The 15919-nt window shown below is 39.0% G+C and overlaps 1 protein-coding gene across 11 annotated transcripts in view; it reads right to left on the bottom strand.

The window, feature by feature from the left end:
• RUFY3 (RUN and FYVE domain containing 3) overlaps positions 1 to 15919 on the bottom strand; it is an 87593-nt gene that overhangs the window by 46274 nt on the left and 25400 nt on the right. For 2 of the 11 annotated variants that reach the window (XM_005656514.3, XM_005656517.3), the window contains exon 2: positions 3033 to 3086. The exons of the other annotated variants lie outside the window; for them this stretch is intronic. In XM_005656514.3, the coding sequence (XP_005656571.1) occupies positions 3033 to 3086 (54 nt within the window). The remainder of the gene's footprint in view (positions 1 to 3032; positions 3087 to 15919) is intronic. 11 annotated transcript variants of the gene reach the window in all.

Below are 15919 nucleotides of genomic sequence, written 5' to 3'. Positions count from 1 at the left end.
TTAAAGTATTTAGAAATGCTTGGTATGTACTAAGAATAAAAAATTGTTAGCTATTAAAATTATTATAGTCCTCCATAAATAGCTTTAACATTTTTACATAATTGAAAATAAACCTTTATTGAATGTCTGTGCGACACAATGAAAGATCTAAGTACATTTCTTAGATATGTTCCTTCCATTTTTCAAAATGGCAGACATTAAGTGTGACCTTGCAAAATGTATCAAGGGATGAGTAAATAACCTTGATCAGGTAATAGTTCACACAGGAATATTATTTCCCTAATTCCAATAGCATCCCAGGCGCCCCAGTGCTCAGCGAGGCGGGCAGCAATCTAGGCAGCTGTGGACTCACAGAGTCTGTTTAAAAGGCTTGTAATGAGTACATACAGGAATTCAACGTTTATTGAGAAACTAAAGATAGTAAACCATGTGCCTTTTTATATTTCATTTAATCATCATAATTTTCTAGTGAGTTTCAAAACTTTTAGACCCAAATTAACAGCTATCCTTGAGATGAGATGTGAGATAATGGATCAGTATTGTAAGCATGGTACGATTCCACCCTAGGAAAACATTTCGTATTTTCTTTTTCTACTAAAAGGAATATACAGATGCTGAGTATAAAACCAACCAATGATCAGTGTAAGAAATCAGTTCACCAGAAAAACCCATCTTGCTAAAATCGAAACAAAACAAAAACCAAACCCCGAATCTGTGACCTCCTAGAGTTTCTGATTTTAAAAGGCAGTTTTGAAGGAGGCTAGAAGTCAGTGTAACACTCTGCCTATTAAAAGGCCAACTCTTATGACACATCCACATCAACAGATAAGAAACAAATTAAAACAGCTCAGCAGTGAAGGTCTCCTGAGATGATCTGAAGTCTACATATATCATCACCTTTCTCCAGTCTGACTCAGGTGCCTCCCCAGATGCTGAGCTGCTATGGGCACTGTGTGGGTAACACTCCACAACTCATGTTCATTCTTTTTTCTTTTTTAATTTTAATTTCTTAACTTTCCATTTTAGTTTGACTTCCCCCCTTTTTAAAAATTCTGTGGTTGATTTTCATGTTCATTCCTGTTACAAGTACTCATTTACACAAACTCTAAGTTATGTAAACAGTAAAATTCTAGCATTTCATATAACTGAAAAGAGATGAGATGCAGAAAATTACATAAAGAAGATAGGATGAAATGACTCAAAAAAATTTAACAAGTAAAAGCCATTTTCCTTCCCCTACTCTGATTTTCTTTTTTTGAACTACATTCCAGAGAGACTTTCCTGTAAACAGGTTTTTGGCTCACATCACCATACACCACTTGACTGGTAATCTACTAAGGTCACCAAAGTAATACAATTCACACCTTCTAGATTTTCCCTTTTTTATTTCCCCTATGGTAATAATTCACAAAAATTCCAGCAAAAAGAAATGAAAAAGAGGAAGCTGACTCTCATAGTAAGCATGATTCTTGCAGTAGTACCTCATATCAAAGAAATGCCATTTTGCAAGGGCTAAGTCATATGGAATAAGTCTCTAAGACGAGCACAGATTTGTTGGCCTTTTTACGCAACATTTTTCTTTAGAACCTAGTCTATTAAAGGAATCAAAACCTTAAACCTGTCTGGTGCCTGATTAAAATAATAATAACAGCGAACATAGTAAATAGTATTCCTTGAATGAATCATACCATCCTCTTTTTTGTCTTGTCTCTGAACTGTCCATCAACTAGACAATATTGATTGTCTTCATTGAAATATATATAACTAATTGTATTAAATGTAGAATCAAAGATGGACTATGAAGATAGTTTGACTATGGGGAGTGAGATGAAATTCAGGATAATTAGTCATTCAAAGTAAAGTGCGGAAGAAGAAACTACTGGGCATCAGTGGAGAGAGAAAACTGCCTTGGTTTTTTTTGCCTAGAGTGACCAACTACCAAAGACAACACTGTCCCAAGTCTGATAACAGATACTAAGAGTTTAGGGCAATATGTGCTCTCAAGGTTATTACACTTTAATTAGGAATATTATTAATTAGGATATTCTCTAATATCACGAGAATTAGAGAACAAGCAAAAAGCCGTAAACTCCGAGTTCTGCGGGACTTGAGTGAGTAGAGAAATGAATGTGGGCTGAAGCTGTGAGGGGGGCTTCATGGAGCTGAAGGGGGTGCAGGGCAGGGGGGAGGCTGAGGGCAGCTCCTCGTCCGTGAAAAGGCCAGTGTGGGCAGAGTGGCGGTGGGAGGTGTGCTAGTAGAGTGTCCTTGGAAGCTGGGAGACGGTTAGCTGCCTAGCCCAAGTGGGAGACTGAAAATGATAAAGTGCAGCCAAACTGCAATTTATCCATTTTTATTATAAAATGTGTAAATCACCTTGAGCTCCCTAAAGTTAGGTGCCAATCACAGAAGAAATAATTATGGGTTTAAGGAATCTTCTTACATCAGAACATATGTGCTGATGCTATTCCACCAGAAAGGAATGCTATTAAATGACAAAGCTCAAAATGACTTCATGTAATGGGAATCTACAAATCAGAGCACATTTCAGACCAAATACTTGAAGTTCCTGGGATCTCTGTTTTCAAACTGTTTGTGGAATTCATAGAAATATGTATAATATATATTTTTCAGGAGTGATTAAAAAACTTCCATCTTCCCTCTAACAAGCAAATGAAAAAACAGCCATAGAAAAATGATGTAATCGTGAAATAAAATCCCCTTTGAACATGTTATTTCACAAATATCCCAAAAGAACAACATAAACATGTATTAATGCCACTTTACTTGGAACTATAAAGATTTTAAATACAAGGCTCTGAAAACCCTAATCTTGCAAGAAATACCTGCATGGAAAATCTGGCAAATTTGCTTACTGCTCCAGTTACTGTCATGGGAAATAAAACCTAAAGCGGACACTTCCTCTTATGGAAAACAATTAAAAAATGGTTATAAAATTTAAAAAAAAAGAAAAAAGCAAAAGGAAAAAAGAAAGAAAGGGAACAAAAGCTGAAAGATGTTGGCGAGGCACGCACCTTCTGTATCATCGCGCATTTGCTCCACCAAATCTGTCAAATCCTCCCAAGAGTCTTTGCAAACGGCAAAAAGAAAGGAAAAGAAAGATAAAATGTCATGCAAGCCAAGAAAGAAAAGTATTATTAAAAACAAGGTTTCAAAAGGGATAACTGAAAGGGAGATTTCTAGAACTCTTTGGGCTTAACCCAGAGATTAGCAGTGAAAAGCGCTGGGAACACACCCATGGAAGAATCTGACACTAACCAAGCAGAGGTAACAACTATTGTGTCTCAAAGCTACGACTAATAATTTCAAACCTTCTAATAAAGTGGAACAAAGATTGATATCCCACAAAAACGTAACATTTTTCCCCCATTAAAAACCAAGTTTAGGTTCTTTGTATTCTAAGTGCACACAATATTGACTTCATGTAATACTTATTTTGATCCCTTCAGTGAAGCTGAAAAACACGTGAAATGTTTTTTTAGACTCAGGCCAAACAGCATGATGCAAAACTAGTGATTTAAAGCAATGAAAGAAAAATCTAAAAACCCTTCCTGATGCCTTCCACCCTGACAGCTCTCTTCCCCAAAACAAAGAGAAAGGAAAAGAAGTTTTTCGAAGACAGACAAAATAAATCACTTATAATTCAGTAAAAACAGACGATTATTCATAGTATTCTCTCCTCTTACTATAAATTCCGTGTTCTTGTACGCAGAATATTACATGTGAAGCAAAAGGACAATGTCAAGATTACAAATATAATAGATACTGATATTATAGTGGCTTCTAATGTTGTCTTAAAGCTATAAGATCATTATTTGTTCTGAAATAAATTTTGAGAACCTATAGAAATTTTAAAAAATGTATTAACTTCATATTTTGGTAACTCTGAAACCATTATATTACAAACCACTGCAATACTCATACTTAAGCTCACAAAATCATGTGACTTTTATATGTGTAAATACACAGCTAATAAAGGTAAGTTCTCAGAGCATGAAGCATGACAAAAATGAGAAAATGGGCAAAGAACACTTTGCCCATGATAAGCCCTCTTTCTTAAAAAATGTATCATTGAAAGCCAACATAGGGTCTGAAGCAATAACTTGGAATAATCACCTAGAAAAAGAACTTACCATTTGTCCTATTCTCACTAGTTCATTAAATTATCACGGTAATTAAATTGGTTAAGTTTAGTTTTCGTGCTGCACAGTGATTTTCCAGTGGACTGGAACGTTACATTCTGGTGTCAAATACATGGTCAGTTAGTCTACAAAGATGTGTAAAAAAAAGTACAAATATATAGAAAGTTGAAATTTAAATTTAAATTGAAGAAACAGGGATGCTGATGGGGATCTAGTAAAGCAACATGTGATTAATATGGAACTTTTTGAAAACTACATATATCAAGATTATTGGTTAGGTCAGACACAAAGAGAGGTAATATAAAAAGAAGGCAAATTTTGGAGTTCCCTGTGGTGCAGCAAGTTAAGGATCCAGCACTGTCACTGTAGTAGCTCAGGTAGCTGCTGTGGCACAGTTTCTTGCATTGTTTTGTTTTTTAGTTAAAAATTTTTTTTGGATTTTAAAAAATTTTAAATGATTTTAATTTTTTCCATTATAGCTGGTTTACAGTGTTCTGTCAATTTTCTACTGTACAGCAAAGCAACCCAGTCACACATACATGTATACATTCTTGTGGCACAGTTTCAATTCCTGGTCCTTGGAACTTATATATGCTGTGGGTGCGGCCAAAAAAAAAAAAAAAGAATGCAAGTATCTACACACTATTACACTTGTACTACCTCCTAATTCAAAAGTCTAGAAATTAGTGATTTAGAAAAACAAGCACAAGAGTACAGCTTAGAGAACTAGGAATAAATTCCTAGTTTCCATCAACATCCCCAGGTAAGTACTTTATAAACAGAAGTAGGAGAATACGATGGCTCAGAGAACAGACCCAAGAGTGGAACACCTGGGCTCATGTTCCAGTACCTGCTCCATGCCTCATGGGCTGGATGACCTTAGTTCAGATACTTATCTCTTTTTCCTCAGTCAGTTTCCTATAAAACAGGGCAAAGAACGGTACCTATCACTACAGAACTGTTGCAAGGAGTGAAAGAGTAAACGTTGGTTCAAAACCTTTTATCGGAATATTTTCTGGCCAAATATATTTTGAAGTTCAGAATTTTTAAAAATTTTATTTTATTTCATTTTTTTTGGTTTTTTTTTTTTAGGGCAACACAAGGCATACGGAAGTTCCCAGGCTGGGGGTTGAATCAGAGCTGCAGCTTCTGGCCTACACCACAGCCACAGCAACTAGGGATCTGAGCCTTGTCTGTGACCTACACCACAGCTCACGGCAACACCAGATGCTTAACCCATTGATAGAGGCCAGGGATCAAACCCCCATCCTCATGGATACCGGGGCATTACCACTGAGCCAGGATGGGAACTCCAAATTTTAGAAAGGTACAATGGTACATACTGAGGCCCACCAACAAGCAGAACTAGCAGTGCCTGGGGCAGCATTTCACAATCGAGCACCTTAGTAATTCTGCAGGAAATAAATGCATATTCAGATTAAACAGGATGAATAAAGACTTACAAATAGCCTCAAGTAAATTGAGGTCATGTTTTAGCATGCAATGAGTTCAGGCAAATTTATGAAAAATGCTTTTGGTTTTCAGAGTTTTTTGGATTTTACAATTGTGGATCTGGGGGAGTTCCCATCGTGGCTCAGCGGAAATGAATCTGACTGGCATCCATGAGGACACAGGTTCAATCCCTGGCCTTGCTCAGTGGGTTAAGGATCAGGTGTTGCCAGGACCTATGATGTAGATTGCAGACATGGATTGGATCCTGAGTTGCTGTGGCTGTGGTGTAGGCCAGCAGCTACAGCTCCGATTCAACCCCTAGCCTGGGAACCTCCAAATGCCAGGCGTGCATTGCTAAAAAAAAAAAAAAAAAAATGTGGCTCTGTATGGTGTAGAGCACTTAGAAAGTGCTTCATACAGAAAAAAAAAAAAACCACAGTAAGGGCCAGCTATTATTTCATAGTGAATTAGCATTAAAATACATCATATATATTTACATAAATGATTTTCAAGAATAATCTTCTGATGATGTAATATGCTACAGGTTTATATTATGTAGGATTATGGACTCACAGGATCTACTCTTTTAACCGTCTATTTAGTCTGCTCTATACCTATAGGCTTGCTATATGACTGTGAAAATCAATAAGGTGACTTCCTATTTTACTCTTTCTTTTTTAGGGCCACACACACACGGCATATAGAGGTTCCCAGGCTAGGGGCTGAATCAGAGCTGTAGCTGCTGGCCTATGCCATAGCAACATGGGATTTTAGCCACATCTGTGACCTACATCACAGCTCACAGAAACAACGGATCTTAAACCCACTGAGCTAGGCCAGGGACTGAACCTGCATCTTCATGGATACTAGTGGGGTTCATAACCTGCTGAGCCACAAAAGGAACTCAATTTCTTTAACTAGAAACTGTATTTGTCACCTAGTAAAATAAAATCTGCTTGTTTAAAAAAACAAAATATAAAGAACCTCCAAGACTTGAGCAGGAGCTCTGGAAAGGAATTTCTGGGTAGAAATGGATGACGAGTATGAGGAATCCCTCTGACTTTCTCCTGGGCATGTCCCATCTATAGAGCACTTTTCTGTTCCAACAAGACATAGTTTGTGTTTCGTTTTTAACACAAAATTTAAAATGATGAGTGCCAGAGTGATGGAATTAATGTAAAACAGCCCTCTTCCCCTGCTCCTCTGGAAGGTAAGAGGTATGCTTTTTCCTTCTCAAGTTGTTCTCTACTTCGCCTTGGCATGTTTGGGATTTTATCGTAATAAAGAATGGACTCCATCATCTTCCTTAATAATCCCCAGAGAAGGATTTACAAAAGGTTTTTTTTTTTTTTTTTAAATTGTACCCTCCGGAATACGTTGTAATTATTAAAACAACAATAACAAAAGAATCTAATGCATGAATCAAAGAGGTGGATAGCAGGCAGCATGGCCAATTCTTGTCTCTTTCCCAGAACATTTCATCTTTCTAGGGACAATACTTTGCAGCCTTAAGCACGTTTCACCTGGTCTAAAAGCTGTATTAACTTTAATTTGTATCATAATACATATTCATAAATTGCAAAGAAGAGTAACCTAAAGCCTGGGTGGTTGATACAGAAGACAGGTCTGGATTAAAATTTTGCTATAGATAATACATAATTCAGAGTTAGCAATCAGAATTGTCCCAGATGTGCCCTATAAATGTTAAAGCCAGGGTAATGGGGAACTTCCAAAGTTACTCTGGCTAAACAGACAGCCTCAGTTCCCATTCAAAACACTTACAGGAAAGGTCTGCACAGCTTAGAGATGCTAAGTTGCATTGCATTGGCATCATAGTGTGTGATGCCATGAGACTGGTGATGCAACATCAGGACCACGACTCCACTCTAAACACCTGCATTAAAGTGGTTAAAAATGCTGCTCCTAACAGACTCTATCATCTTATTTTTAAGATGCATACGAACAAAAACATTTTTAAAGTCAGGAGATATGAGAGAGAGGCTGGAAGTGTACAAAGGCCCCATTAGGAAGAAAGGCTTTGAGGTTCACTGAACTATTTTCCCAGCTACTATCCTGTTTGAGTCTAAGAATGAATACATGAGCAGATTAATTTAGTTAGTTCTGGAACTAATTTAACTAGATGGTACAGTAAAACAGTTGCTCTTATGGTACACAGTGACTCAATGATGATGTAGTGTGGTCTATAGAAGGGGCCCTGGCTTTGACATTGGGCCCTGCGTGGTTACTTTTTTTTCTCTGGACAAGGGAACTGGCTGAAGTTCCTTCCCTTCTGAGAAGTACTTGAATGGACTCAAAGTGCCTCTCCATCCTTTATGTGCCCATGCTTGTGAGATCGCTCTTCTTAATATATTCACTTTTCAGGTGTGTTATTACTATAGACGAGCCAAGTTACAGTCAGGTTTAAAGACAAAAATAACCAAGTTACACTGTCTCCTTGGGGCTAGGTATCTTTGATTTAGAGTGCTACTTTTTTTTTTTTTTTTGGTCTTTTTGCCATTTCTTGGGCCGCTCCCGCGGCATATGGAGGTTCCCAGGCCAGGGGTCGAATCGGAGCTGTAGCTGCCAGCCTACGCCAGAGCCACAGCAATGTGGGATCCGAGCTGCGTCTGCAACCTACACCAAGCTCACGGCAACGCCGGATCGTTAACCCACTGAGCAAGGCCAGGGATCGAACCCGCAACCTCACGGTTCCTAGTCAGATTCGTTAACCACTGTGCCACGACGGGAACTCCTAGACTGCTACTTTTTAAAAGTTTATTACAGTTTCTTGGAGGAAAGTCTTTTTGAAGCCCCGCTTAACTGATCAAATAACTCTTTGAAGGACTGTTGTGAAAATAAAAGTTAGTTTAAAGTACTCTGCACCTCACAGTCAACTTTATAAGAAAACAGTCAATTTTATAAGAAACCAGTGTGTGCCCTATATTCCGATTTGGCTGCAAACTGGAGCCCTCTAAGTTTATGTGCCACAATTACTCAAAGGAAATAGAGGGAATGGGATTGGGAAAAAACAAACAAACAAACAAACAAACAAAAAACAAAACGGAGTTCCTGTCATGGCGCAGTGGTTAATGAGCCTGACTAGGAACCATGAGGTTGTGGGTTCGATCCCTGCCCTTGCTCAGTGGGTTAACAATCCGGCACTGCCATGAGCTGTGGTGTAGGTTGCAGACGCGGCTCGGATCCCGCGTTGCCGTGGCTCTGGCTTAGGCTGGTGGCTACACCTCTGATTCGACCCCTGGCCTGGGAACCTCCATATGCCGCTGGAGTGACCCTAGAAAAGACAAAACAGACAAACAAACAAAAAACCCACTAAATATTAAAAAGACGGAAAAAAATAAGTCAATGTAAATAGACCATGTGGCAAATTTAACAGCTGAGGTGCTATTAAACTAACAATAATATAATTATGTTGGTAACATAAAGATAAACTTTAGCAAATGAACTGTCGAGCTAATTTTTAAAAATGCTAACAAGTCCTGTCCTAATAAACCAGTAATTTAGGCCAACATCTATCTTCTCCCCAAATTATAGTAAAAAACAAAAATATCAGCAAAAAAATACAAACGGTCCTGGAAAAACTAATATTAAGTGACTGTGATATTGTGATTTTTAACAAGAAATGTATTTTCATCCCTAGTCCCTGACATGGGGTTCCTGAAACCCTGTGAATTCCTAAGTGCTAAGAAACTAAGAGCATCTTTTGCTCTAATGAGGTGACTCTGGGTGGGCTCCTGGATGGAAGCTTGCCCCCAGAAAGCCCAAGCCATCATTAGAAGCTTGGAATTATCAGCTTCCCTCTACTCCTCTGGAGAGATAGGGGCTGAAAATGGAGCTAAGAATTGGTCTTGTCCATGTGAAGAAGCCTCCTTAAAATCCCAATAGCATGAGCTTTGAACACTTCCAGGTTAGTGACCACATTCACATACCAGGAGGGTGACGTATCCCAAATGGACAGGGACAGAGGTGGCTCTTGCACCCTGAACCCCCCAGACCTCACCTTATTTGTCTCTTCAGCTGGCTGTATATCTTCACCCTATATTATATCCTTTGATAAACTGGCAATTGGAAGTAAGTATTTCCCTGAGTTCTGTGAGATGTTTAGCAAATAATCAAATTCAAGGGAGAGGAGGTTATGGAAACCTCCGATTTACAGCGCAGTCAGATAGACGTTGTACTACATACAATTGGCAGGTGCAGTGGAGGATGGGGTGAGGGTGGCGGCTGTCCCGTGGGACTGTGCCCTTCACTTGTGGGATCTGATGCTACCCAGGCAGATAGAGTCAGAACTGTCATCCAGCTGGTGTCGCAGAGTTGCTTGGTATTGGAAAAACCCTCCCACATTTAATGACTAGAAGTGTCAGAAGTGAAGCATTATGCATGAAAGTAAAAGAGATATACAGGAGGAGAAATGCAGGTTTCCCCTCTATAGTTATCAACATTTGAGTTATTTACTAAGGCAGTTAGCACAGTACAAGAGATACGAGGATGAAATGTCCAGAGACACTGCCCTGGAGGAGAATGAAGTAACAATGACATGAGGTAAAAATCAATTGGTATTAGAGATAAGAGAAGATAAAGCAGATTCCTAAGTTGGGTGAGCAGTTGGGTGGCACAGGGCCTGAAGGGGAGAGAGGGTGAGGAAAAGGAGCATCCCTCACACCAGAAGACCCGTTGCCCTCTTGCAGGAATGGCTGCAATGGCAACAAATCACATCTCTTGTTCACTGGACTTGAACTGAGTGGCTGCTGCCCAGAGAACAGGACTCCGTGAAATTCTCAGATAAGATGCAGTATATCTCACGTGCACCCTAAGTCTTGCAGCTCTAGGAGAAAGAAAAAAAAATTCCAGCCGCCTTTTCATCCCAGAAAGCAAACTTTAGCAATCTCAGGAAAGAGTGAAACATCTCACTGCACAGTCAACAGTGAAACTCATTCTCTGCTACTTAAAACATCGTCATTAATTTTTTTTCTTTGTCTTTTTGCCTTTTCTAGGGCCGCACCCACAGCATATGGAGGTTCCCAGGCTAGGGGTCGAATTGGAGCTTTAGCTGCCAGCCTACCCCAGAGCCAAAGCAATGTGGGATTTGAGCCTACACCACAGCTCACGGCAACACCCGATCCTTAACCCACTGAGCGAGGCCAGGGATTGAACCCACAACCTCATGGTTCCTACTTGGATTCATTAACCACTGAGCCATGACAGGAACTCCTGTCATTAGCTTTTAAAGAAAAAAAAAAAAAGATAAAACATTATCATCACTTTACAGCTGCTAAATCAACTGTCCTAAAAAACCACAACTGTTTCCTTTGAAAGTTAAGATCTTAATGCAGTGTGAGAAACCACAACCAGCTCCAGCAGTAAAAGATAAAAATGCCTGCAAAGAGGTAGCCAATACGAAAATTCATGATCCCATAGTTTTTACGGCAGTTTGGAAATGTGTATTAAAAAATTAAAATACATTAATATTTGACCCAGAAATTCCACTTCTAAAAATGGAAATTGTTCAAATTAAAAGTGTTCAAGTTATAAACATAATGATGTACCAAAACTGTCTTTGGTAGCCTAATTTAGAAATAATCTAAATGTCTAAAATAAGGGAGTTAGAGAAATCACAGCACATCTAGACAACGGAAGACATTAAATGGGGTGATACAGACTTCTATTTACTGATGTAAAAAGATGCTGAAGAGAAAAAGGCAGGTCACACAACACAGGTGAGAGATGATCTTACATGTATAAAGTTGTGTGAGCTTGTAAATGAACTTCATGAGTATATATTAAAAAGAGAATCTGAAGGAAACCATTAAAAAGAACAAAAATAGAGAAAATGAGAAAAAAATCTTTGCCAATGATACAACAGACAAGGGTCTAATATCCGAAATATACAAACAACTCATGCAACTCAACACCAAAAAACCAAACAACCCAATTGAAGAATGGGCAGAAGACCTAAACAGACATTTCTCCAAAGAAAACATATGGATGGCCAACAGGCACATGAAAAAATGCTCAATATCACTAATTATTAGAGAAATGCAAATCAAAACTACAGTGAGGTACCACCTCACACCAGTCAGAATGGCCTTCATTAACAAGTCAACAAATAACAAATGCTGGAGAGGGTGTGGAGAAAAAGGTACCCTCCTCACTGCCGGTGGGAATGTAAACTGGTACAACCACTGTGAAACAGTATGGAGGTACCTCAGGAAACTAAATACAGAGCTACCATATGATCCAACAATTCCATTGCTGGGCATATATCCAGACACAACTCTCACTGAAAAAGATACATGCACCCCTATGTTCCTAGCAGCACTATTCACGATTGCCAAGTGTCAGACACAACCTAAATGTCCATCGACAGATGAAAGGATTAAGAAGATGTGATAAACATATACAATGGAATACTACTCAGCCATAAAAAGACTAATGCCATTTGCAGCAACATGGGTGAAGCTAGAGACTCTCATACTAAGTGAAGTAAGCCAGAAAGAAAAAGACTAACACCATATACTTATTTGTGGAATCTAAAATATGGAACAGATGATTCTATCTAAAAATAACAAACAAAAAACAGAAACAGAGCATGGCTAATAAGAGCAGACTTGGGGTTCCCGGGCAGAGGTGGGGGAAGTGGAAGGAGTGGGAGGGATAGGCATTTGGGGGGTTTTGCTGATGCAAACTGTCATATCTGGAATGGATGGGCAGTAGGATCCTACTGTATAGCATAGAGAAATGTGTATGATTGGGTCACTTTGTTGTACAACAGAACTTGATGAAACATTGTAAATTAACTATACTTTAATAATAATAATGAAAAAAAAAAGAATCTGATTACTAAATCTTACCAATGGTCATTGACAGGTGCTAAAATTTTAGGTGAATTCTATTATTTCCTATCTTTTACTTTTCTGTATTCTGGGACTCTTAAATGCATACATATTATTTTTATAACTAGATGAAGTTGTTTTCACTAGAATAATATATACATAGTAATACTAAATATATTTTCTGAAATAATTCCATTATTTTCTTTTTTTATTTTTCTTTTTCGGTCCGCACCTGCAGCATATGGAAGTTCCCAGGCTAGGGGTTGAATTGGAGCTGCAGCTGCTTGTCTATACCACAGCCACAGCAACACGGGACCTGAGCCACATCTGCAACCTATACCACTGCTTGCAGCCAATGCCAGACCCTTAACCCACTGAGAGAAATTTAATTATAATGAAAAATAAATACTTGCTTCGGGGCCATTTGGCAATAAGTCTGTTTCAATGTCCATCTATACATGTACTTGTAAGCTCATCAGAGTCTTCTATTTGTTCTCTGGCAAAGTTCAAATATGAAAATTGCAAGGGAATGAATTTTAGTATTTATTCCCCTATATTCAAAAGAACTTCGCAGCAGTCCCAGTGGATTGGCGGCAGTTGGAGGAACCACAATGGAAAATCGTGCCCCATTATACTTTCCACCTCCCCCAGGGAAAAGAGGCAGCACCAAAACCCATGTAGTAATCCAGAACCACAACTGAAGAGCAGAGAATGCTGTGGGTGCTCTCACTGACAGCCCTGCTCTCTTCCCTGCCAGGGCTCCCAGGTTGCCAGGCTTGGGAATCCAGCAACTTGAACTCCAACCTGAGCTCCATCACTGAGTGGTAGTTATCTAATCTGGTACAACATTTACCTCTGGAAGATGATAAAGATGTCCGTGATTAGTTTAGGACAAATGACCTCCTGGCCCTGGAAGCGATAAACCCAAGAAGAGTTCATGTGAACAATATTAAGAAAGGCACAAATTAAAAACTCCACTCAAAAAAAATCCAGGATTATCACAACACTGTCAATCAACTATACTTCATAAAACTTTAAAGAATGAAGCAAAAAAAACCAAAAACAAAAGATGTCCAGGAAAAGCTCACCACTGGGGATGAAAAGCAATAATAGTAAAACACTGTAGTTAATGATGGTGCCTAAAGTGGACACCAGTGGCAGAAGAACTAAGGGGTTGTGAAGAAACAAAGCAGACCTGAAATGGGATGGAGAAAGCTGCTTTCAGGGAGAGCACGCTTCATCCGCTCAGAGGCAGCATGTAGGTCGTCTATGGTTTAATTATGGACTGGGGTGCAAATGGAACTCTGCTGGTACTTCTCCCCCAGGTAGGTAGGTGGGTAAAACTTACCTAGCAAAGAGTGACTAGCAAGGCTATTCCCAGAGCAGAGCAGTAAGAAAGGATGAAGCTTGTCCCAAGAACTTAGTCTGGTAGGCTCCTTGAGAGGGCAATAAAAGCTCTAATCTCTTCACTCGAGACATTCGCAAAGACTGCCTTGTGCGCAGTAATGACAACTCGAGAACCTGACCATGTAAATTTGAGGTTAACCGGGCTGGTGGCAACAAACGTTCCAGTAATTTCACTGAGGGCAGGTAAATTACAAAAGGAGGAGTGCCAGAACGAAAGCAAAGAATAACACAGTTCTGTAAAGAGAGATAATCCCAACGACTCCAGTTTTATTTTTTGAGCTCAGGAAAGGAATGAATCAAATGCTGGTCCAAGTACACCTAGGTCTAAGCATGGGGGTCACCCTGGCAGCCTGATGCAGCACCTAGACAGCTGTGAGAACAAAGCATGCGACCTGGAGAAATTCAGTGTCTACCAGAAAGAGATACTAGAAAATTACACCAGAAATTGAATCCAAAGCAGGAGCTCTGCTTTTAGGCTACTGTTCCCATTTAGGGATGTGGGAAACTCTATCACAAAGTCACTTAACTCTCAATTAGAAGGATCACTCTACATTTATAGTTTTCATAAAGCTTTTTTCTTTAAAGAAAAAAATCGTTTTTTCCTGGTCATAGCAATAGATCCTTTTTCAGAGAGGGAGACATGAAGAACTATGAAGAACATACAAAATCATCTGTAATTCTGCTATCCAGAGAAAACCTCTTTTGACATTTTTGGTACATTTCCTTTCACTGTGTGTACATGTACCTCTATTTAAAACAAGTTGTGGAGTTCCCGTCGTGGTGCATTAGTTAACAAATCCGACTAAGAACCATGAGGTTGCGGGTTCGATCCCTGCCCTTGCTCAGTGGGTTAGGGATCTGACGTTGCCGTGAGTTGTGGTGTAGGTCACAGACATGGCTCAGATCCTGCGTTGCTGTGGCTCTGGTGTAGGCCCGTGGCTACAGCTCCGATTGGACCCCTAGCCTGGGAACCTCCATATACTGCAGGAAGCGGCCCTAGAAAAGGCAAAATAAATAAATAAAATAAAACAAGTTGTGACTATGTGTATATGTGACTTGGGTGACAGCATTTAAATCTTATTATAGTCTAAACAATACCCTATGCCATTAATATTCTCCCACAGGATCATTATTAGTGCTTGTTGCATTGATGTCCTACAATTATTTGAACAATTTTCCTTGTTAGGCTATTAAAAGTTGCATTTAAAGTAGCATTTTGCTACTTTAAATCATAATAATATGATAAATCATAATAATATGATAAATACATATACCTGTATGTTTTGCCTGTATATCTAATTACTCACTTAGGATAGATGTCTGGTGTAATCAAGGCTCCTGATTCACACACATAGAGTGGTTTCCAGAAAGGCTGAAGCAACGTATATACTACTAGCAGAGCCTTGCCATACTTTTCATCAGCACTGAGTATTATTCATGGATATATTAAATGACAACAAACTATTTGCTACTTTAAATTTGTTTCTAAAATAAGATGGAGTGAGTCTGAAATAAGAGATAAAATGATTTTTAAAAATTTAAAATACCCAGAAATCATAGGTTGTGTGTAATGGAGGGAAGGTATTTCAGTGACTTTTTCTTTGAAAAGTGATTATTTTCTGGAGTTATGGGGCATTAATGAGTTCACCTAAAGCGTGGTGGATAGCAACCATAAACAGTGCACAGCACAAGGAGGCATTCTGAAGGATGCAAAAGAAAAGTTTTGCCCTAAAGAACTTTCTGGACAGCTTCCTCAAGTAGGAATCACATCGGTTAAAATCAATCACTGGAGAAAGCTTGTAAATGCCTTCGATCAAGGGATGCAGACAGTACCCAACAACTCAGGAGATGAAGGGTGCTGAATTTGTTAAAGAAGGGTCAAGGATGAAGGGAGTGAAGGGTCCTTTCCCTTTTCTAGTTCAACATCAGTGGGAAGACTCTAAAACAGGAACAGTATCAGAACAAGAATTATCAGGGTTTTGATGAAGTACGGAATTGGAGCCTGGTTCAAACAGGTAAGCACTGAAAAGGAGTTTGAAAATACATTTG

The sequence above is a fragment of the Sus scrofa genome, chromosome 8, assembly GCF_000003025.6.
Source record: "Sus scrofa isolate TJ Tabasco breed Duroc chromosome 8, Sscrofa11.1, whole genome shotgun sequence".
Lineage (NCBI taxonomy): Eukaryota > Metazoa > Chordata > Mammalia > Artiodactyla > Suidae > Sus > Sus scrofa.
The sequence above is the reverse complement of the archived record's forward strand: the minus strand, read 5'-3'. Positions and strand labels throughout refer to the sequence as shown.